Genomic DNA, 24,703 nt, shown 5'->3' with positions numbered 1-24,703 from the left:
ATTGTAGGATAGTTTTTATGGGGAACACAAGGATTTATAAGCAGACATGTCATGACAGATGATACCTCCTCTTTAGTTAAAAAAGGCGAAATATCTCCAAATAACACCGACAGTTCAGATCACATGAATAAATGCAGATGGAGGGCAGCAAAAACAAAGAAAATGTCAAAACCAGATTTATGAGCTAATCTACAGATCCAGGAACAAGAACTGGAGATGAGATCACCTTGTCAGGCCTCTCCTGAATTTGACAGTTTTGCAGAGCCATCTGCTGCCCGCAAACCGCTCAACACAAGTTCCACATGGGCACTGCCATATGTCGGTGACTGAAGGCATTAGTGGGCAACACGTGAGATTTGCCGCAGTGTTACACCCACTGTCACCTCATCGGAGAGGAGCTCTTCGGATTACAGGTTCTAATCTCTCAGAGTACTGCAGCTCTCGTGAAAACCGATGTGAAAGGGAAACATTGCATAGGTCTCGTAGTGAATATTCCCAAAATACATGTTGAATAAATGGTTAATCTTTATTTTACAGTTCTGCTTCCAAACAGCTAGAGATGGTCTAGCTTTTTAGGCCTAAACGGAATCTGTCACCAGGTTGTTGTTACCACGTCTGAGACTAGACTTAAAGAGCTACTGGCATTTTCATTTTTATATCAAATCAATGGTACACATGAAAATAAGAGACTTTGTATTATATTTTATCAGACAAATTTGCTTCTTTCTCTGCCCAAACTTGATCAGTCATTATCAAAATTCTCAATTCTGAGGTTAAAAATTTGTATTCAGTGAAGACAGACTTTCCCCATTACGGAGATAGGAGATGGCGGCTGCTACTGATACACTTCTATCCAGAAAGAAGAGAGAAGAGCTGTGATCCCCTGCTGTCCTGTCTGTATACTTTCTTTTTCTTTCTCTGCTGCCCAGGAGCTGTGGTATGATCAGACCATGTTCCTGTATGGTCAGACACAGCCAGGGTCGGACTCGCCTACCACTGGCCCTGACATCTGCTGGCATACAGGGCTAGCAGCTACCTAGGGCCCCCGCTGCCCCAGGGACCCCCAGCCAGTGGCATGTCAAAAAACAGGGGCACACTACGTAGCTGTTATGGGGCCCATGAGTCAGGGGGCTCGCTCGGCACCAGCGGAGCAGCAGCGGGTGACAGGAGGCAGGAGCCGGCTGCTGTGGCTAAAGCCTGTGCCCACTGCTAAAGAGAAATTAATATTCACTGCTCTCCATGCCCATGGGTGTGGGGAGCAATGAATTTTAATTTCTCTTTAGCAGGGGGCACAGGCTTTAGCTGCAGCAGTCACCTCCTGTCACCCACTGCTTCACCGCTGCTACCCCACAGCGCGCCACATTCAACTGTATCAGCATCATTAATGCCAATACAGTTGAAAGCAATACTAGAGGAGAGGGCGTCAGATGACGCTCCCTCCCCCATCATTCCCTTCTGCCTCTGACACAGCCAATGCGCAATGACGTCACTTCATCAAACACCATGCTGTGTGCGCTGGGCAGATAACAGTGCAGCTGCTGAGACCAGAGCAGTGCCGGGATCAGCAGGGGAATGAGGAGGAGAAGTGAGTATTGTAGGGTTTTTTATTTTTTTTAATATCTATCAGTGAGTGAATACTGATGGCCATAATATTGTAGGAATTTGGGGCTAGACTATATTCTATGGAGGGGGGTTGCATTATACCCTATGAGGGGGCTACACTATATTCTATGGAGAGGCTGCATTATATTATATGAGGGGGGGCTGCATTATACCCTATTAGCATTATATCCTATGAGGGGGCTACACTTTATTCAATGGGGAGGCGCATTATACCCTATAAAGGGGCTACATTATATTCTAAGGGGGCTGCATTATTCCCTGAGTGAACTGCATTACAGACTATGAGGGGCTACATTATATTCTAAGTGGGGGGCTGCATTATACCCTATGAGGGGGCTGCATTATATTCTAAGTGGGGGGCTGCATTATACCCTATGAGGGGGCTACACTATATTCAATGGGGAGGCTGCATTATACCCTATAAGGGGGCTACATTATACCCTATTGAGGGGGCTGCATTATACTATATGAGGAGGGCTGTATAATACCCTATAAGGGGCTACATTATATTCTAAGGGGTCTGCATTATTCCCTATGAGTGGTCTGCATTATACCCTATGAGGGGGCTACATTATATTCTATGGGGGGATGCATTATACCCTATGAGGGGGCTACATTATATTCTATGGGGGGATGCATTATACCCTATGAGGGGGCTAAATTATATTCTAAGGGGGCTGCATTATACCCTATGAGGGGGCTAAATTATATTCTAAGTGGGGGGCTGCATTATACCCTATGAGGGGGCTACATTATATTCTATGGTGGGATGCATTATACCCTATGAGAGGGCTGCATTATGCTCTATGAGGGGGCTGCATTATATTATTATTACGGGGCTACACTATATTCTGTGAGGGGGCTACAACAAACCCTGCTATATCATTAAGATCTGTACTACATTATATTATAACCTGATATTAGCGTGTTTTACCACACAACTGGTGGTCTTGTCTTTATTTTTTTGTAGCTACATAGTGGGCCCCAAGAATGATTTTCTCTAGTGGGCCCAAGGTGCTCCAGACCGACACTGGACACAGCCATTACACAGTACACAGCAGGGCATATGTATAAGATTATTTCAGCACAAGAATTTATTTATTTTTTTCAACATTCAGTTGTTGAATTTATTATTACAGTATCTGTTGTGAATTCTGTGGTCACAAGTGGTATTGCAGTCTCTGGGCTTCCTCCCTCAGGTGTTTTGGTGAGCTCGTTGGCTGCCTTGCTATTTAGCTCCACCTGAGTCTGTCTTCCTTGCTCCTTGTCAATGTTCCAGTGTTGGATCTGAGCTACTGCATCTTTCCTTGGGCCTGCTGCTCTGCTAGATAAGTGCTTCTAGTTTGTTTTCTGTTTTTTCTGTCCAGCTTGTTATTATCTTTTGCTGGAAGCTCTGAGAAGCAAAGGGGTGCACCGCCGTGCTGTTAGTTCGGCACGGTGGGTCTTTTTTGCCCCTTTGCGTGGTTTTCGTTTTAGGGTTTTTTGTAGACTGCATAGTTCTCTTTGCTATCCTCGCTCTGTCTAGAATATCGGGCCTCACTTTGCTGAATCTATTTCATTCCTACGTTTGTCTTTTCATCTTGCTAACAGTCATTATATGTGGGGGCTGCCTATTCCTTTGGGGTATTTCTCTGAGGTAAGTCAGGCTTGTATTTCTATCTTCAGGCTAGTCAGCTCCTCAGGCAGTGCCGAGTTGCATAGGTAGTTATAGGCGCAATCCACTGCTGCTTATAGTTGTGTGAGGATAGATCAGGTACTGCAGTCTACAGAGATTCCACGTCTCAGAGCTCGTCCTATTGTTTTGGGTTTTTGCCAGATCTCTGTATGTGCGCTGATTACTGCACGCTGTGTTGCCTGATTGCCAGCCATAACAGTACAAGGAGCCAATTCAATGATTTCCAATAGAGGGAAAAAAGAAATCCTGACATCATTTTTTTTTCTTAGCTCTGTCTTCAGTCTTTTTTTTCCCCTAGACATTAGAGTGCTTCAGGACACAGCTGTGGACATGGATATTCAGGCTCTGTGCTCCTCAATGGATAATCTCGTTGTAAATGTACAAAAGATTCAAGATACTATTGATCAGAAATCGATGCTAGAACCAAGAATTCCGATTCCTGATTTGTTTTTTGGTGACAGAACTAAGTTCCTGAGCTTCAGAAATAATTGTAAGCTATTTTTGGCCTTGAAACCTCATTCTTCTGGTAATCCTATTCAACAGGTTTTGATTATTATTTCTTTTTTGCGCGGCGACCCACAGGACTGGGCGTTTTCTCTTGCACCAGGAGATTCTGCATTGAGTAATATTGATGCATTTTTCCAGGCGCTGGGATTGCTTTACGATGAGCCTAATTCAGTGGATCAAGCTGAGAAAAATCTGCTGGCTTTATGCCAGGGTCAGGATGATGTAGAACTATATTGTCAGAAATTTAGAAAATGGTCAGTACTCACTCTGTGGAATGAATCTGCACTAGCGGCTTTGTTCAGAAAGGGTCTCTCTGAAGCTCTTAAGGATGTAATGGTGGGATTTCCTATGCCTGCTGGTTTGAATGAGTCTATGTCCTTGGCCATTCAGATCGGTCGTCGCTTGCGCGAGCGTAAATCTGTGCACCATCTGGCGGTATTGTCTGAGAGTAAGCCTGAGCCTATGCAGTGCAACAGGACTATGACTAAAGTAGAACGGCACGAACACAGACGTCTGAACAGACTGTGTTTCTATTGTGGTGATTCTACTCATGCTATTTCTAATTGTCCTAAACGCACTAGGCGGTTCGATAGCTCTGCCGTTATTGGTACTGTACAGTCCAAATTCCTTTTGTCCATTACCTTAATGTGCTCTTTGTCATCATATTCTGTCATGGCGTTTGTGGATTCAGGCGCTGCCCTGAATCTGATGGATTTGGATTATGCTAAACGTTGTGGATTTTTCTTGGAGCCTTTGCGGTGTCCTATTCCGTTGAGAGGAATTGATGCTACACCTCTGGCCAAGAATAAGCCTCAGTACTGGGCCCAGCTGACCATGTGCATGGCTCCTGCACATCAGGAAGTTATTCGCTTTTTGGTACTGCATAATTTGCATGATGTGGTCGTGTTGGGGTTGCCATGGCTACAAACCCATAATCCAGTATTGGATTGGAACTCTATGTCGGTAACCAGCTGGGGTTGTCAGGGAGTACATGGTGATGTTCCATTTTTGTCTATTTCGTCATCCATTCCTTCTGACATCCCAGAGTTCTTGTCGGACTTTCAGGATGTATTTGAAGAGTCCAAGTCTGATGCCCTTCCTCCGCATAGGAATTGTGATTGTGCTATCGATTTGATTCCTGGTAGTAAATTCCCTAAGGGTCGTTTATTTAATTTGTCCGTACCTGAACACACCGCTATGCGCAGTTATGTGAAGGAGTCCCTGGAGAAGGGACATATTCGCCCATCGTCGTCACCATTGGGAGCAGGGTTCTTTTTTGTAGCCAAGAAGGATGGTTCGCTAAGACCGTGTATTGATTACCGCCTTCTTAATAAGATCACTGTTAAGTTTCAGTATCCCTTGCCATTGATTTCTGACTTGTTTGCTCGGATTAAGGGGGCTAGTTGGTTTACTAAGATTGATCTTCGTGGTGCGTATAATCTGGTGAGAATCAGGCAGGGAGATGAATGGAAAACGGCATTTAATACGCCCGAGGGTCATTTTGAGTATCTGGTGATGCCGTTCGGACTTGCCAATGCTCCATCTGTTTTTCAGTCTTTTATGCATGACATTTTTCGTGAGTATCTGGATAAATTCTTGATTGTTTACTTGGATGACATTTTGATCTTCTCAGATGATTGGGAGTCTCATGTAAAGCAAGTCAGAATGGTTTTCCAGGTACTGCGTGCTAATTCCTTGTTTGTGAAGGGATCAAAGTGTCTCTTCGGTGTGCAGAAAGTTTCATTTTTGGGGTTCATCTTTTCCCCTTCTACTATCGAGATGGATCCGGTTAAGGTTCAGGCCATCCAGGATTGGACTCAGCCGACATCTCTAAAAAGTTTGCAGAAATTCCTGGGCTTTGCTAATTTTTATCGTCGCTTCATCTGTAATTTTTCTAGCATTGCCAGACCATTGACCGATTTGACCAAGAAGGGTGCTGATTTGGTTAATTGGTCTTCTGCTGCCGTGGAAGCTTTTCAGGAGTTGAAGCGTCGTTTTTGCTGTGCCCCTGTGTTGTGTCAACCTGATGTTTCTCTTCCGTTCCAGGTCGAGGTTGATGCTTCTGAGATTGGTGCAGGGGCGGTTTTGTCACAGAGAGGTTCTGGTTGCTCAGTGTTCAAACCATGTGCTTTCTTTTACAGGAAATTTTCTGCTGCTGAGCGTAATTATGATGTGGGCAACCGAGAGTTGCTGGCCATGAAGTGGGCATTCGAGGAGTGGCGTCATTGGCTTGAGGGTGCTAAGCATCGCGTGGTGGTTTTGACTGATCATAAGAACCTTACTTATCTTGAGTCTGCCAAGCGCTTGAATCCTAGACAGGCCCGTTGGTCGTTATTTTTTGCTCGTTTTGATTTTGTGATTTCATACCTTCCGGGCTCTAAAAATGTGAAGGCGGATGCTCTGTCTAGGAGTTTTGTGCCCGACTCTCCGGGGTTATCTGAGCCGGCGAGTATCCTCAAGGAAGGAGTCATTGTGTCTGCCATCTCCCCTGATTTGCGGAGAGTGTTGCAGAAATTTCAGGCTAATAAACCTGATCGTTGTCCGGCCGAGAAACTGTTCGTCCCTGATAGGTGGACTAGTAAAGTCATTTCTGACCTTCCCGTTTCTCAAAAGATGTCTGTCATTTGGGTGGTCTGTGATCGCTTTTCTAAAATGGTCCATCTGGTGCCCTTGGTTAAATTGCCTTCCTCCTCTGATTTGGTGCCTTTGTTCTTCCAGCATGTGGTTCGTTTGCATGGCATTCCTGAGAATATTGTTTCTGACAGAGGTTCCCAGTTTGTCTCAAGGTTCTGGCGAGCCTTTTGTGGTAGGATGGGCATTGACCTATCTTTTTCCTCGGCCTTCCATCCTCAGACTAATGGCCAGACCGAACGAACCAATCAGACCTTGGAAACATATCTGAGATGTTTTGTTTCCGCTGACCAGGATGATTGGGTGTCATTTTTGCCGTTGGCTGAGTTCGCCCTTAATAATCGGGCCAGCTCGGCTACCTTGGTCTCTCCATTTTTCTGCAATTCTGGGTTCCATCCTCGTTTCTCTTCAGGACAGGTTGAGTCTTCGGACTGTCCTGGTGTGGATTATGTGGTGGACAGGTTGCAGCAGATCTGGACTCAGGTAGTGGACAATTTGACCTTGTCCCAGGAGAAGGCTCAGCTTTTCGCTAATCGCAGACGCCGTGTGGGACCCCGACTTCGTGTTGGGGATCTGGTTTGGTTATCTTCTCGTCATATACCTATGAAGGTTTCCTCTCCTAAATTTAAACCTCGTTTTATTGGTCCGTATAGGATTTCTGAGATTCTCAATCCGGTGTCTTTTCGTCTGACCCTCCCAGACTCCTTTTCCATACATAATGTATTCCATAGGTCGTTGTTGAGGAGATACGTGGCACCTATGGTTCCATCTGTGGAGCCTCCTGCCCCTGTTTTGGTGGAGGGGGAATTGGAGTATATTGTGGAGAAGATTTTGGATTCTCGTGTCTCTAGACGGAAACTCCAGTATCTGGTCAAATGGAAGGGTTATGCTCAGGAAGATAATTCCTGGGTTTTTGCCTCTGATGTCCATGCCCCAGATCTTGTTCGTGCCTTTCATGTGGCTCATCCTGGTCGGCCTGGGGGTTCTGGTGAGGGTTCGGTGACCCCTCCTCAAGGGGGGGGTACTGTTGTGAATTCTGTGGTCACAAGTGGTATTGCAGTCTCTGGGCGTCCTCCCTCAGGTGTTTTGGTGAGCTCGTTGGCTGCCTTGCTATTTAGCTCCACCTGAGTCTGTCTTCCTTGCTCCTTGTCAATGTTCCAGTGTTGGATCTGAGCTACTGCATCTTTCCTTGGGCCTGCTGCTCTGCTAGATAAGTGCTTCTAGTTTGTTTTCTGTTTTTTCTGTCCAGCTTGTTATTATCTTTTGCTGGAAGCTCTGAGAAGCAAAGGGGTGCACCGCCGTGCTGTTAGTTCGGCACGGTGGGTCTTTTTTGCCCCTTTGCGTGGTTTTCGTTTTAGGGTTTTTTGTAGACTGCATAGTTCTCTTTGCTATCCTCGCTCTGTCTAGAATATCGGGCCTCACTTTGCTGAATCTATTTCATTCCTACGTTTGTCTTTTCATCTTGCTAACAGTCATTATATGTGGGGGCTGCCTATTCCTTTGGGGTATTTCTCTGAGGTAAGTCAGGCTTGTATTTCTATCTTCAGGCTAGTCAGCTCCTCAGGCAGTGCCGAGTTGCATAGGTAGTGATAGGCGCAATCCACTGCTGCTTCCAGTTGTGTGAGGACAGTTCAGGTACTGCAGTCTACAGAGATTCCACGTCTCAGAGCTCGTCCTATTGTTTTGGGTTTTTGCCAGATCTCTGTATGTGCGCTGATTACTGCACGCTGTGTTGCCTGATTGCCAGCCATAACAAGTATCTATTGATTAAAATATATGTCTTTGTTGGTGGAAAATCCCTTTATCTATTGGAGAAGTTTACACATGTGCACCAAGGCTCCATTTTAATGGAGACACAGTGATAAATTTTGCTGGTGCGATTAAATCGCTCATTATTTATGCTAACCAGAAAACTGCTCCACGGACACAACGTTAATGGTAGTCTTCAGGAACGGGTTTTATTGTGCCACCATATGGTGCGCAACACAGCTGAGAATACAGCTACTATACAATACTCCGGAGAGGATCTATTTAATTCATAAATAAAGATCACACTCCCCCCAACCACTGGCTAGCAGGCTAATAAAATATCAGCATAAGGCCATGGGAGCCGGGCATCAGAGAGGGATTATTTATAGTACGCACAGACATAGTTAATTCCCCAGCGCCTCAATTATTCAGTGCACGGCCGGAAACTGCCTTCTGGTTCAGTAAGGCAAAGAACGCAGGCTTAATGCAAGGGAGCTATCAAATGACTGACATAATTCTCTGCGCTATTAAAGCCATAGGAAGCATATGTGTGACATGTAAATAGATGTACGCCATTCCCCGCCTGGGTATACACCAACACCATTAACCAGAAATGAGCATACAAATCTTACCACAATCCGACTCTAGCAAAGGCCAAAGTTTTGGTTCTGTGGATCCATGGGGGATTGCCATCTGCATTTCAGATCTCTGGAAACCAAAGTGATCAGGACCCCTGACCATGTCTAAGTGCCACATGTCCCCATTATTCCCATTCAATGGTAAGGAAGCATACCAAAACATGCCTATCCGCCACCAGGAAGCCGTAACTAACTCGTATAGAAGGGGACCCACTTTTATCCAATAGGCGGGAGTTACGGAGGTAGGACCACTAAATTGCACCATAGCTGTAGAGAAAGACACGGACTGCACATCCAAAAACCATACACTAATCTAATGCTGTTAGGCAAAAATGGACAAAACCAAACAAGAGGCTCTTAGTTTAACATTCTGATGAGATTTATGAAGCTCACTGCCACGTCACAGTGAACCTCTTAGTGGAACCACAATTTTTCCTAGCCTTAATGGTGCAGCGCCGTGCTCCAACCACGGCCACAGCGATGGTGCACCAGCAGGGCGGGCAACCCACTGAGGGGTTCGCCGTGACACCATGTTCCTGTGGGATGACGTAGCATGGAGTAATGGTTGCTCAGCCTTTGCAGCATGGGTGCTGTGGCACAAAATCACCCACCCTGCTGGTGCACTGTCATAGCGGTGGTGGTAGCGCACGGTGTCGCACCTGTAAGGCTATGAAAAGTTAGGGAAACACCGAAGGTTTACCAATACGTGACAATGGGCTTCATACAGTCTGATGATAAGAACCTCACAGGCTATGCTCACACGTTGCGTTTTTGCTGCGTGTTTTTTCTACAGCCAAAAACTGCTCTCTTGGCAGTAAAGAAGCAGCTCACAAAAGACAGGTTTTGCTGCCTGTAGTTTTTTTTTTTGCTTCATGTGAATGCTGATAAAGTTCATTGCAAATAGAAAAGGATTAACCAGCTCACCCCGGGCTAGGCGCCCCAGGAGGCACGGATCTGCAAAGAACCCCTTGTAGAAATGAAGAGAGGAAATAATCCAGCTTCCAAAAATGTATTGGATTAAAAAATATTAATAGATTCCATCATGAGTGTAGACACAGCTTTGTTAAAGGGAACCTGTCTCTAGGGTTGTCCGATACGAGTTATGGCCACCGCCTTTCAGGGCTGATATACGACATTCTATAATGCTGTAGATAAGCCCCCATCCCAACCTGTAAGAGAAGAAAAATAAAAGTTTTATTATACTCACCTGCGGGGGCAGTCCTGTCTGAGGGATGTCACTCTTCTTGGTCCGGCACCTCCCATCTTCTTGTGATGCCGTCCTCCTGCTTGCTTCATGTGTATGACGCGTCCCTGCGTCATCCACACAGGCCCCCCGGCATCGCGCTCCTGCGCAGGTGTAATTCTCTGCCCTGTTGACGGCAGAGCAAAGTACTACAGTGCGCAGGTGCCGGAAAAGGTCAGAGACCCAGCACCTGCAACCTGCAATTCCTACAATTCAGGGAGGAAAAACAATACGTGCCTGAGATCTCTGAAATCTCAGTTTTTGCCGGTACTGTAAAAAACACCGCTTAAAATTTGCATTAAAAAACCACCACAAAAACGCAATGTGTGAACATTGCTATTTTAGGTTTCACAACAATTTTGCTTGGAGACATTAGATCAGCATATGATTGTTGGATGTGCTGTCTATGACTTGTGGTATGGTATAGATGGAAGAAAAAGGTTGTAGCGGTCTGTGGAGCGCTGAGATAAGGGATAATAGTAGGGACAGCAATCTGGTTAACAAACCTTTATTAACCCTTTGATCTCCACAACGCGTTTTGATAGCATAACAGCATCTTCATCAGGTGGTACAATACTTTTGGTATGGTACAGGAACACCAAATCCTGATTTACATATGGATTCTATAAGACTTCTCATGACTGGTACACCATATCTCAAAAACAAAAATAAAGTATAAATTCTACTGGTGGCCAAGCACATAAACGATTATATTTTTCTAAATAAAAATGTATTGACGGGATCTCTCTAAAGTTTCACTCTCCATTCTTTAAGAGTTTGTTCAGTATTTCTTATTTCCATACAAGTCACTAAGAGATGCTGCTATATGCCACTGGATAGTTGGCCAGACTACTCTTGGTCACGGTACCAAGTATTGTGAGTGTCTCCTATTCTAATCTAATAAGACGCGTGCACATTACATGCTGAGGGTCCAAAAGTTGCATTAGCAGCTGTCAAGCTCAACCTGCAGCAGCGTCACAACATGCCTAAGGCGGAAACGAGAAGCAACCCACAATCCCTTTAAGAGGAGTATGCTGGTGTCCAATCACACTTTTGCTGTGAATGAGCAAAGGAAACAGTTAAGAAAATTCTTCAGATTCTATAGTTGCCATTCATTTCAACGGAAAGCATCAGTGAAAGAGACTGAAATTACCTCCTCCTCCTTGTTTAGAGGGGTCTAAGTAAGAGACCGCCACGGTTAAGATTCAGAGCACATGAAGAACTTAACATACTCAAAATCCATTTCTGAATTCTTCCTTCATATCACAGCTGCAGACTGATAAGTAACATTCATATAGCTGATTGACACTCTTTCGACATTGTATGCCACCAATGTGCCGATACATCAGTCAAATACAAGTGTGATCCTTGCAATAAACTGACCGGCTTCCTGTACATCCTCATTAGAAATGGTGAGATTACCCCCTCGGACACTTCAGTAGTCTGTGGCTGCCTAATAGGAGCCATGAAAACCTCCTCCTACCCAACAGCATTTGCGGCTCCTATTGATTAGCCAGCCTGATGTGACGTGATCATTGCGGTATGATGCAAATGTGAGGTCACATCCAGGCCTGCTACTCAAAAGAAAAGCCGCAGACGCAGTTCGATAGGAGAGGGTTCTCACAACCTACGATCGTCAGCAACAGATTACGGACGGTGGACCCAGTCCTGCAAATTGATTCGCCCCAACTCCATTTGCCACATTATTGAGGACCATAATTATCCACACATTACAACCCAAGATTCACAGCCCTCATGTATTGTGAGGAGACATTGGAGAACTTTCTTACCTTCCACATCCTGTCCAATGGAGAGACCAGCCCATTTTCTCTATAAAAGCAAAACCAATAAGTTAATAGCCATAAAATACAGTAACTGCTACAGTAACAACATAAATGATGGTGAATGCTAGTATTTTACAACTTTAAAGAATGTCCTAAATTGGTGATACACCTAAGAAAACTTAACCTAACCCATTCTGTACAAGAGCCTACCACCTCTACCTCAGCAGATGACATCAGAAGAGAGAAGGTTCAGGAACTTAAATATGTCGACCCATGGATGTGGAGTTAACATGTCACTAGGGGTGTCTTTCTCTCCTCATAGAGAATACATACATGCTTGACCAAACAGAGTACGGTGAGAGGGTTGTTAAAAACCTTACGAAGAACACAGCAATGTTTAAAAAAAAAAAAAAGTTGTTATCTTTCCATACCGTTTTAAGTCAAAGAATTATTTTTGTAATAATCTGGATGATCATTTTTCGGACGCTGTATTAGCTGCCATATAATATGGCATCAGCAGAATCCTCAACAATAGCAGCCAATCATGGATAAAAAAAGCTCGTCAGTCTGACCACAACTTTCATATTTTGTTAGATGATACAATATGCTGCGGACAATTTTAGTGAAGAGGGTGTTACTTTAAGGGGTTGTCTCAACATTAAGAATGCAATTTTAACCAAAGTGCTTGCAAAATCTTGCAATTTTAATTGTATTAAAAATCCTCTAGGTTCTCAAGAATAGAGGGACTTTTTAAGTTTATTGTTTAATGCTCGCCGACTAGGTTACCAGCCACCGCTGCAGTCCAGCTGAGCATGCACACTACTCACGTGCTTGTTTCAATAGAGTCTAAGCACTGATCTAAAGCTGGCTGGATGGTCCAACTGTAAAGTTTTTGCCCTTCCATAATGCTGCTTGCAGCACCGGAGCTTGCACAGTCTAGACTAGTGGCGCTACAACACTGCTGGTCTGAAATGTGAAACTTCAGGAGCACCCTGCCCCAGGCAAACAGGAAGCTGAGGAGCAGGGGAGCGGTGTACTCCTGAATATGTAACATCACAACAACCTATTAAGATCATCAAGTATTATTCTGACTGCTGGTGTAATAGGACAAAAATCAGTATAGTAAGACAGATGCACAGCCGCTGGTACCTGGTTAAGACTAAGAATGCTCTGACATTTGAAGTGCATTGTTTGTTTTTCTTGCGCTTTTTAAGACAGTCTAGTCTAAGTCTGTACCACCTGAGAAGAAGTGTAGTGATCAAGATGCCCCAGTGTCTTACCTGAGGGAGACTGAAAGCGATATTGCCTGGCAGGACAGTGTGGTGGGTCTTCACGGTGAAGATATACCGATGGTTTGGTGACGTCCTTACAACAACATGTCTAGAAAAAGATGATGAGCGTGTATGAGCATCAAGATCACCGCATTTGTAGGCCATGTGCTTGTTTAACTAGATAATCAGCCAATCTTGTAATAAGGCAAATAAATAGAAGAGCTGGTACAGTACATGGGGTGAACCAGGAGTCAGATACATTCCTTGGTTCCATCAGAACACAACCTGTCACCTGCTCATGGCCAACATTGGGTGAAGGACATATTTCCACAAAGAGGTAGCACTAGGGTGGAGGTGTCTGCACCAACGCGATCTACTGAAACCCATAAGAGCCCCGGAAGTTTCTGCAGCAGAGCTTCTAGAATGGACACATTAAAAACCAGAATATGACAAAATAAAAAAAAATAATAAACTAAAGAATGGGAAATTCTGTTCTTGAAGATTTTAACAGTTTTCTAATTTTAGGATGAAGTGTAAAGTTTTTTGCACGTGTTCTCCTCAATATGAGAAGTTTTAATTGATGCTAAGCAACTAATGAATGGGGGAGGGCTTTCTATGATCAGGAATTCTCCACAATTATCATAAATGATTAATAACACTGTTCACAACTGAATGAAGTGTCAAGTCATACGCTATTGATGTGAATGAGAAAACACCTTTAAAGGAGTCTTCCTTTTTTAAAAAAAAATATCTATCCCTCGACTGCAGTTTTTTTTTTTTTTAAACAAATTGAAGTTTACCCGCCCTCCCCTGGTCCAACCCTGATACTCCGCTCCTGGTGTCTGTTATTGACTGCAGTGCTGTCGACGTGACATCAACGCTGCAGACAATAATAGACACCAGGAGCAGTGTACTAAAACTCAGAGCTGGACCCAGGGAGGGTGATTTATGCACAGTTTGCTGTTTAAATAAACTGGAACTGAAAGAGAGAGGTTTTCTGAAATCAGAAAACTCCTTTAGGGTATGTGCACACGTCTGGATTTTTAGCGTTTTTTTTGCGGAATTTCGCTATAAAAACGCTATAAATCCGGTAAAAAAACGCTAACATTATGCATCCTATCTTTTAGAATGCATTCCGCATTTTTTGTGCATATGTTAGCGTTTTTTTCCGCAAAAAAAACGCATTCCGCAAAAAGAACGGACATGCTCATTCTTTTTGCGGATTCCATAGCAAAAATGACATTCAGGAAAGAAAAAAAAAACGCAAAAAATCCGCAAAAAAAACCGCGCAAATTCCGCGAGAAATCCGCGCGAAAAAAAACGCGAATTTCTGGCAGAATTTTGATTTTGTCAGGAAAAAAACCTGACGTGTGCACATACCCTTAAAGGGAACCTGTCACCCCGAAATTCGCGGGTGAGGTAAGCCCACCGGCATCAGGGGCTTATCTACAGCATTCTGTAATGCTGTAGATAAGCCCCCGATGTTAGGGTACCGTCACACTATACGATTTACCTACGATCACGACCAGCGATATGACCTGGCCGTGATCGTAGGTAAATCGTAGTGTGGTCGCTGGGGAGCTGTCACACAGACAGCTCTCCAGCGACCAACGATGCCGAGGTACCCGGGTAACCAGGGTAAACATCGGGTAACTAAGCGCAGGACCGCGCTTAGTAACCCGATGTTTACCCTGGTTACAAGCGTAAAACTAAAAAAAAAACAAACAGCACATACTTACATCTGGTGTCCGTCAGGTCCCTTGCCGTCTGCTTCCCGCACTGTGACTGCCGGCCGTAAAGTGAAAGTGAAAGCACGTCACCGCTGTGCTCTGCTTTCATCGGCGGCCCTGCGCTTAGTTACCCGATGTTTACCCTGGTTACAAGCGAACGCATCGCTGGATCGCATCGCTAGATCTCTAGATCGGTGTCACACACACCGATCTAGCGATGACAGCGGGAGATCCAGCGATGAAAGAAAGTTCCATACGATCTGCTACGACGTACGATTCTCAGCAGGATCCCTGATCGCTGCTGCGTGTCAGACACAGCGATATCGTAACGATATCGCTGGAACGTCACGAATCGTACCGTCGTAGCGATCGAAATGGTATAGTGTGACGGTACCCTTACCTGAAAGAGGAGAAAAAGACGTTATATTATACTCACCTAGGGGCGGTCCCGCTGCTGGTCAGGTCAAACGGGCGTCTCTGGCCCGCTGCGGCGCCTCCCATCTTCATTACAAGACGTCCTCTTCTGATCTTCAGCCACGGCTCCGGCGCAGGCGTACTTTGCTCTGCCCTGTTGAGGGCAGAACAAAGTACTGCAGTGCGCAGGCGCCGGGCCTCTGACCTTTCCGGCGCCTGCGCACTGCAGTACTATCCTCTGCCCTCAACAGGGCAGAGCAAAGTACGCCTGCGCCGGAGCCGTGTTACTTCATTGCAAGTCTTTCGTGTCATTTGCCACATGGAAAACCATAAAATCCAACATATCTATACTTACTGTCCAGACTGGAAATCCTTCTCACTCACCACAGCGCAGTTTGTGAGGGAAAGCTCATCTGTGGGACATCGCGCTGCTTGCATAGTCTGCAGGAAAAAAAACAAAAACCTAATTATAATCCAGCAACAAGATGATGATAATAATTATACAAGAGCGCCAAGGGGCAGAAAACCTAAGGCTGTAAATACAAGGAATATTGTTGATGGGTCAACTCAACCATATATATGCCAGCATTGCAAATCACCTTTAGTTTTGTGCATAAAGCTCTGATATAGCACTATAGGTCCTCTGCTTCTGCAAGCTGTTATAAAAGCCAGAGGAGAGGTGGTGCGACTAAATACTAGTGATGTTTTGGAATGTTTTTTTGTTTGTTTGTTTTTCATGATTCCATAATTTTTTCCTCAGAATTGAGTGATTCCATTATTTTTCCCCTATGCTTGGTTAAAAAAAGTAACCATTACTGACTACCATATTTCTTGTTCTTGATTTCTTTCAGTGTTTCTTATTAAAGCCAGAAAGTTGCCATTTGAACTGACTTTAGTTTTGTGCTATGTCTGTGATCTGCTTTTTTTTTCTACAAAATTAAACAACTGAATGAACATCCTCCAAGGCCGGTGATTCCATCATTTTTGCCAGAGGTTGTATATACAGTGGGGGAAATAAGTATCTGATCCCTTGCTGATTTTGTAAGTTTGCCCACTGAGAAAGACATGGACATATATACAGTGGGGGAAATAAGTATCTGATTCCTTGCTGATTTTGTAAGTTTGCCCACTGAGAAAGACATGAACAGTCTATAATTGTAAGGGTAGGTTAATTTTAACATTGAGAGATAGAATATCAAAAATAAAATCCAGAAAATCACATTGTATAAATTATATAAATGTATTTGCATTTTTCAGTGATAAATAAGTATTTGATCCCTCTGGCAAACAGGACATAATACTTGGTGGCAAAACCCTTGTTGGCAAGCACAGCAGCCAGACGTTTTTTGTAGTTGATGATGAGCTTTGCGCACATGTCAGGAGGAATTTTGGTCCACTCCTCTTTGCAGATCATCTCTAAATCATTAAGATTTTGAGGCTGTCACTTGGCAACTCGGATCTTCAACTCCCTCCATAAGTTTTCTATGGGTTTAAGGTCTGGAGACTGGCTAGGCCACTCCATGACCTTAATGTGCTTCTTTTGGAGCCACTCCTTTGTTGCCTTGGCTGTATGTTTTGGGTCATTGCCTTGCTGGAAGACCCAGCCACGACCAATTTTTAATGTCCGGGCAGAGGGAAGGAGGTTGTCACTCAGGTTTTTATGGTACATGGCTCCATCCATTCTCACATTGATGCGGTGAAGTAGTCCTGTGACCTTAGCAGAGAAACACCCCCAAAACATAATGTTTCCATATCCATGCTTGACAGTGGGGACAATGGTTTTTGGGTCATAGGCAGCATTTCTCTTTCTCCAAACACAGTGAGTTGATTTAATGCGAAAAGATCTCAATTTTTGTCTCATCTGACCACAGCACCTTATCCCAATCACTGAGAGCTGATGTTTTTAAGCCGGGGGGTAAGAATCCATGGCCCCTTCCTAGGCTATTAATATCAGCCCACAGCTGTCTGCATAGCCTTTGCTGGTTATTAATTATAGTGGGACCTGTCATTTTTTTGAGGCCCCCCATTTTAATAGCCAGTAAAGGCTAAGTATACAGTTGTGAGCGGATTGTAATAGCCTGGGAAGTTCCATGGGTATTACCCCCTTCCCAGGATATAAACATCTGCCCCAGCCATCGGCTTTCCCTCTGCTGATTATGAAAATTACGTGGGAGCTCACACCATTTTTTTCAGAAAAATTATCTTTAATTAATTAATTAAATACATGTACAGTAAGCTGCACACACAGTAAGTACACACTATATTGTATGTATACATAGTAAGCTGTACACACTGTATTGTATGTGATTTGTGTATGTCCCTGACATCTATTTGTATGTGTCCCTGACATCTATATAACTACCTATTCTATGTGTATTTACTGTATGTAATCATCTCTTCTATCCTGTTGGCTCCTATTGTGATTTTACGAATGACAACTGCATTACACTCGTCCGACTCTCCTGCATCAAAATCGGACCAATTTTAAAATCGCTAGTGACTCCAGCCTAAAAACGGATCCAGCACCAAACGGTTGACAAAAAAAGTTTGTTAGTTTAAAACTTAAAACAAAAAAAAAATGGATCCACTTGAAATCTTTTGTTTGTTTTTTTACACTGAAGTATATGGAAAACGGATCTACTAATTAGCTATCCATTTTTCTTATTTGAAAAGGATTTGGTTTTTTTTGCTTACTGGATCAGTTTCAAATGGAACAAAATGGATGACTAATTAACTGATCAGTTTTCCATAAACTCCAATGAAAAAAAAAAGGATCCAGCAGAGATCTTTTTTTTTAGCTGAACAAAAGTTGTGTCTGCAGAACTTTGTCAACAGATAGCTGCTGGATTCGTTTTAGCTGATGATTACTAGTCATGTGAACACAGCCTTACTGATTCTGCACATGCTATGATAAGAGAGTATAGAAATGGCTCACCCACAGAACACTCGATGCACCTTTCGCAACAGCTTTATCTGGGGTGGGAAAGTTTGTACAATTTGATATTGTAAACCAACCTTTTCAATCTCAAGTTCTAGGATAGGCGAACTTAAAAATGGGAACCAACAACATCGTACCACCCTCCCAATCCTACTAACTAAATCTCAAATGTTCAGAAACGATGAATGTACAGAGACTGCCAGTAGACTTCATTTCCAGAGCATGCTCCTAACATCCCTGACGTGCTTTCATTATTGATGTGGCAGCACAAATGGCACTTTGGAGGATCATGTCTTTATAACGGTGCCATATTTGAGGAGTGGGTGAGAACTAAAAGCTTCAATAAAATAATTATATTTGGAGCCACTTCATTTCGTGAATCAGTGGGGGGGGGGGGGGGGAGTGGGTCTTGGCACCCAACTTGTATTAGTCCCAAACCTATGTATATGTCCTACATGAAGAAAGGAGCTCTATACTCATAGAATAATTCAAAGTGAGACCACCTTTTTTAAGTAAGATCAAAATACAACTTTTATTTGCCTCACACACATATATAATACACAAAATTGGATTCAGAATAAATTATTGGACGCATGAACATATTGGGGGAAGGAAACAATAAGACAAAGTGCACGGTAAGTACTGGGACATCACCCCTGAAGGTAGGTCATGAGATTGCTACCTCAGTTATAAATTAGCTCAAGACCTGCCAAACAAACCCGTCTACAGACTTCAAAAAAAGTCACAGACAGGGTATAAACCCCGGATATCTGTAGACAGCTGCGCACTCCTGCATGAAAAAGGTCCCTCTAGTGCCATCAAAAAGTGCTAGTGCAAAAGTGCGATAGTGCAAAGCAGTAGTGGCGAGCTTGATTATTGCTTACCCATATGGGAGGATGATGTGCACCTAACGTGCACAAGTCGCAGCCCAGACGCGCGTTTCGCGTTGCGGGCTTCTTTGGGGGGGCTGTATACCTATGTATGTATAATATTACTTTGACTCTGCTAATAGGGTATCATAGTGAGGCACAATTAAAAACCCCAAATGGCACAAACAGGGGCAGACATATTATTAGTGCAATGTGAGCAGCCGCACAAGGACCTTCAAGAGGTAAGTAACTTACAATTTTAAAGCAACTTCTGTCACAGACACATAGGGTGCAGCTACTAGCCTGAAGATGGCCCATTTATTGTTTTTGTACATGGGCCCTACTCTGACTGTCCACTCCTGAGCTGAAAGCATAATCCGATGCTTTGCAGGTACCAAACAGTCTTTAGATCAGCTAGCAGAACATAAATCATGTAGATCCCATTGACATATGAAAAATGGTGCTCGGCTGTCATCACCGCTCTGCCAGGACCAATCATGGCAATATTTTTCTCTGATTATTCACCAACAAGTTCATTGCTCTATTGAAGATATGAAAGACGGTCGAGAATATGTGCCATGGATGAAGAATTCAGAAGAAACTCATCCACAGGAGATCAGGACGCGATCAGCCACGCACTACCGGAAGAAAAGCTGAACATCCCATCTCATCTTTTTATTTGCGCGTCCCCCAAATTTGGATTGCTTCACTTCCACGAAAGCTAGGTGACAGCCAATATACGGTAGATGCCATTGAGGCTACCTCAGGGGCTACAACCCAGTCTTCACTGCTCCCTTAATGAAAGGCCTACCAATGTTGCCATTTAGGGTTCTAAGGAAATTGACTGCCATCCTTCAGGAAACCTAATCGCGATTAAATTAGTATTTATGTTTACACAGAGATTTTTTTGAAGTCCAATGTCCTCCTCAAAAATGGCTTTAACAATGACTTCTCCCTATTCATTTCACTAAGAAATCAACATTTGAGGGGTCCTCAGAGCACTTTATTCTTCCTTCCCTCACGTACTAGGCAAAAAGAAGGCGTATGTCACTTCTTTGAAGCAAATCCTATTGGAGACTGCTGTAGACTAGGTAGTGTCAAGTTAAAAAGCTGCAAAAAAAAGTGTCAGGGAAAAAAAACTCTTCCAACCTCTCAAAACCTCTTCAGAAAAATAAAACTGCTCCAAAAATTTCCCCCAAAAAGGAGTATTACCAGAATCAATTTTCCTTTGGAAAACTCATTGTTTTGAGTGACATAGCAGACTGCCGAATTACCGTAATTTACGGTGTATCCATAAGGGAGCTCATTCTGACGGCTCAAGTATATAATCTTTACCGCTCTTCTGTCTAAATTCATTTATAACTTACCGTATATACTCGAGTATAAGCCGACCCGAGTATAAGCCGACCCCCCTAATTTTGCCACAAAAAACTGGGAAAACTTATTGACTCGAGTATAAGCCTAGGGTAGAAAATGCAGCATTTACCGGTGAATTTCAAAAATAAAAATAGATGCTCCATACCGTTCATTATTGCCCCATAGATGCTCCATATACAACTGTGCTATATAGAATGCTCTGCACCGTTGATTATGGCCCCATAGATGCTCCTTATAATGCTGTGCCATATATGCTCTGCACCTTTGATTATGGCCTCATAGATGCTCCTTAGAATGCTGTGCCATATATGCTCAGCACCTTTGATTATGGCCCCATAGATGCTCCTTATAATGCTGTGCCCCATATATGCTCTGCACCTTTGATTATGGCCCCATAAATGCTCCTTATAATGCTGTGCCATATATGCTCTGCACCTTTATGGCCCCATAGGTGCTCCTTATAATGCTGTGCCCCATATATGCTCTGCACCTTTATGGCCCCATAGGTGCTCCTTATAATGCTGTGCCCCATTTATGCTCTGCACCTTTATGGCCCCATAGGTGCTCCTTATAATGCTGTGCCCCATATATGCTCTGCACCTTTATGGCCCCATAGGTGCTCCTTATAATGCTGTGCCCCATTTATGCTCTGCACCTTTATGGCCCCATAGGTGCTCCTTATAATGCTGTGCCCCATATATGCTCTGCACCTTTATGGCCCCATAGGTGCTCCTTATAATGCTGTGCCCCATTTATGCTCTGCACCTTTATGGCCCCATAGGTGCTCCTTATAATGCTGTGCCCCATATATGCTCTGCACCTTTATGGCCCCATAGGTGCTCCTTATAATGCTGTGCCCCTTATATGCTCTGCACCTTTATGGCCCCATAGGTGCTCCTTATAATGCTGTGCCCCATATATGCTCTGCACCTTTATGGCCCCATAGGTGCTCCTTATAATGCTGTGCCCCTTATATGCTCTGCACCTTTATGGCCCCATAGGTGCTCCTTATAATGCTGTGCCCCATATATGCTCTGCACCTTTATGGCCCCATAGGTGCTCCTTATAATGCTGTGCCCCATTTATGCTCTGCACCTTTATGGCCCCATAGGTGCTCCTTATAATGCTGTGCCCCATATATGCTCTGCACCTTTATGGCCCCATAGGTGCTCCTTATAATGCTGTGCCCCTTATATGCTCTGCACCTTTATGGCCCCATAGGTGCTCCTTATAATGCTGTGCCCCATATATGCTCTGCACCTTTATGGCCCCATAGGTGCTCCTTATAATGCTGTGCCCCATATATGCTCTGCACCTTTATGGCCCCATAGATGCTCCTTATAATGCTGTGCCCCATATATGCTCTGCACCTTTATGGCCCCATAGGTGCTCCTTATAATGCTGTGCCCCATATATGCTCTGCACCTTTATGGCCCCATAGGTGCTCCTTATAATGCTGTGCCCCATATATGCTCTGCACCTTTATGGCCCCATAGGTGCTCCTTAGAATGCTGCTGGTGCTGCCATAAAAAAAAAAAAAATCACATACTCACCTCTCTTCTCAGGACGCCGTCGCTTTCAATAATTACCTGCTCCTCTGCGGCTCCGTCTCCAGCACTGACGCTCAGCAGAGGGCGCGCACTGACTACGTCACAGCGCCCTCTAACCTGAGCGTCACTGCTAGAGGACGCTGCAGACGGAGCCGCACCGGAGCGAGGAGCAGGTAATTATAGCGCTGCGCTCCCCTTACCTGCTGCGGCGCGGTCCCTGCAGTCCCTGGCGCTGCAGCTTCTTCCTGTAATTGAGCGGTCACATGGCACCGATCATTTACAGCAATGAATATGCGGCTCCTCCCCTATGGGAGGTGGAGCTGCCTATTCATTTCTGTAATGAGCGGTGCCATGTGACTGCTCAGTGCAGGAAGAATCTGCAGCGCCGGAGAAGCCAGGGACTGCAGGGACCGCGCTGGGAGCAGGTAAGTATGACTACACGGCCCCCGCTCTCCCTCCCCTGCTGACACCCGGGTATATGACTCGAGTATAAGCCGAGAGGGGGACTTTCAGCCCAAAAAAATGGGCTGAAAATCTCGGCTTATACTCGAGTATATACGGTAATTAATGGTCAGCTTTCAACTAGTTAAAAATAAGCTTAGAAGACGTTCTCGTGAAGAGAAGTAAGGGTAACTTACAGTCCCTACTGTCAGAACAAGCTCACTGACAGATTTGCTGTTTCAAACAGGCAATACCCACATGTATTCAATATGTCAAGCAGCCGCAAATCATGCAGCTGTGTCAACTATAACTAAATCTCCGCGCACTAACAAATACTTAGAGACCACCCAAGCATGCTCGGAAAACTCGAGTAATGAGCATACTCGCTCATCACTATTTTTTGCATATTACAATCTGCATTAAAACAAAAATCTTGCTATTTCACACAGGTCACTGGGGCTTAGACTTTCTGTTTCAGGAAACAAAACATATACAGGTACTTCTCACGAAATTAGAATATCATTAAAACGTTAATTTATTTTGGTTCTTTAGCAATGACCTTTTGTGGCTTACCCTCCTTGTTGACTGTGTCAATGACTGCTTTCTGGACATCTGTGACAAGTCAGCAGTCTTTCCCATGATTGTGGAGCCTACTGAAACAGACTACGGGACCTTTTCAAACACTTAGGAAGCTTTTGCAGGTGTTTTTGTTAATTATTCTAATTTACTGAGATAATGATTTTTGGGTTTTCATTGGCTGTAAGCCATAATCATCAACATTAACAGAAATAAACACTTGAAATAGATCACTCTGTTTGTAATGACTCTATATAATATAGGAGTTTCACTTTTTGTATTGAAGAACTGAAATAAATTAACTTTTTGATGATATTCTAATTTTGTGACAAGCACCTGTACATTAGCCACAATGGTCAGACTCCGACCCTATCTATTTGCATCATAGCATCTAAGGAGCGTGTGCAAAGGTCATTGTGAAAGGAAGAGGAGCAGTGACATGCCTATGGCAATTGGTGGGTCCTGTGTTATCAGTAGTGGGGACGTGCTACCTTTACAATTTTGTCTGTGATAATAAAAAGCCTGCTGAAAACTCTCCCATAAAGGACAGGAACTACGAGTCTAAAGTCCTAGAGGCCAGAGTGAAAATTACAAGATTTCCATTTTTATTTTGTTTCTTTGATAATGTTCATGACATGAAAAAAAGTAAAAAAAAAATACATGTAACAAAAAACCTGACTTCAGGTATGTGCACACGTCCGGAATGCATGCAAAATTTTCCTGAGATAAACCTGAGGTTTTCCACAGGAATTCTGCATGTGTTTTTTTTCGCGTATTTTGTGCGTTTTTTTCCGAACACTCTAAAATAATGGGAAATCCACAAAAAATCTTCAAAAATAATGAACATGATGCTTTTTTTTCTGGAATGCATTTTTTTGCGGAAAAAAACGCATGTGCACAAAAAATGCGGAATGCATTCTAAATGATAGGATGCATGTGTATGCGTTTTTAATCGGGAAAAAACGCGCAAAAAATGCGAAAATTCCTGAACGTGTGCACATACCCTTAAACAATAAGTTATCTTCTGATGACCACTCCATAAATAAGATTTAAATAAGAAATTGTCAGAATTAAATGGGTTATCCGCTGCTAGGACAACCCCTTCTTAAAAACTAAATGTTTGGCTCCGATAAAATAATAAAGCCTGTACTCGCCTCCTGTGCCGCCTTGGTTCCAGCGCTGTCGGCACTCGCGGTCCTGGGGCTCTGATGAGGTTTTGTGACATGTGGTGCCCGATGCCCAATCAGCGCTGGAGTCACTGTCTCTGCCTTCAGACAAATTAAACATGAAGAGGAAGTCCGGGATGAGCTGCAGCCCTGGTTTCCTCTTCATGCTCAGTTTGTCTGAAGGTGGAGACAGTAATGCCCGCCCTGATTGGGTGCTGGGCACAAAACCTCATCAGAGCCCCAGGACCGCAAATACCGACAGCGCTGGAAAGGAGTCGGCACAGGAGGTGAGTATAGGCTTTATTATTTTATCAGGGCCAAATATCTAGTTTAAGAAGGGGTTGTCCTAGTAGTGAACAACCCCTTTAATGTTCAAACCAAGTACAGGCGCTCAGTGCCTCCTTGGCGCGGCCAAACATTTGAGTGCGCCTTACCATCTACTTGTTTTCCTTTCATCTCCACCACACCTGCACTTTGACAGCTTTGGCTTTATAGAGCCAAAGAATGGTGGCGATAGACTG

The 24,703-nt window shown here is 43.9% G+C and overlaps 1 protein-coding gene across 1 annotated transcript in view; it reads right to left on the bottom strand.

Moving 5' to 3' along the window:
* Positions 1 to 24,703, bottom strand: part of NSF (N-ethylmaleimide sensitive factor, vesicle fusing ATPase) — a 96,111-nt gene that overhangs the window by 49,641 nt on the left and 21,767 nt on the right. Inside the window, exons 2-4 of the mRNA XM_069751330.1 lie at positions 15,621 to 15,706; positions 13,131 to 13,230; positions 11,857 to 11,896 (exon numbers count right to left, since the gene is read on the bottom strand). Coding sequence (XP_069607431.1) covers positions 11,857 to 11,896; positions 13,131 to 13,230; positions 15,621 to 15,706 — 226 coding nt within the window. The remainder of the gene's footprint in view (positions 1 to 11,856; positions 11,897 to 13,130; positions 13,231 to 15,620; positions 15,707 to 24,703) is intronic.

Source organism: Ranitomeya imitator, chromosome 2 (assembly GCF_032444005.1).
Source record: "Ranitomeya imitator isolate aRanImi1 chromosome 2, aRanImi1.pri, whole genome shotgun sequence".
NCBI classification, from domain to species: domain Eukaryota; kingdom Metazoa; phylum Chordata; class Amphibia; order Anura; family Dendrobatidae; genus Ranitomeya; species Ranitomeya imitator.
Note: the sequence above shows the minus strand (reverse complement) of the source record. Positions and strands in the feature narration are given on the sequence as shown.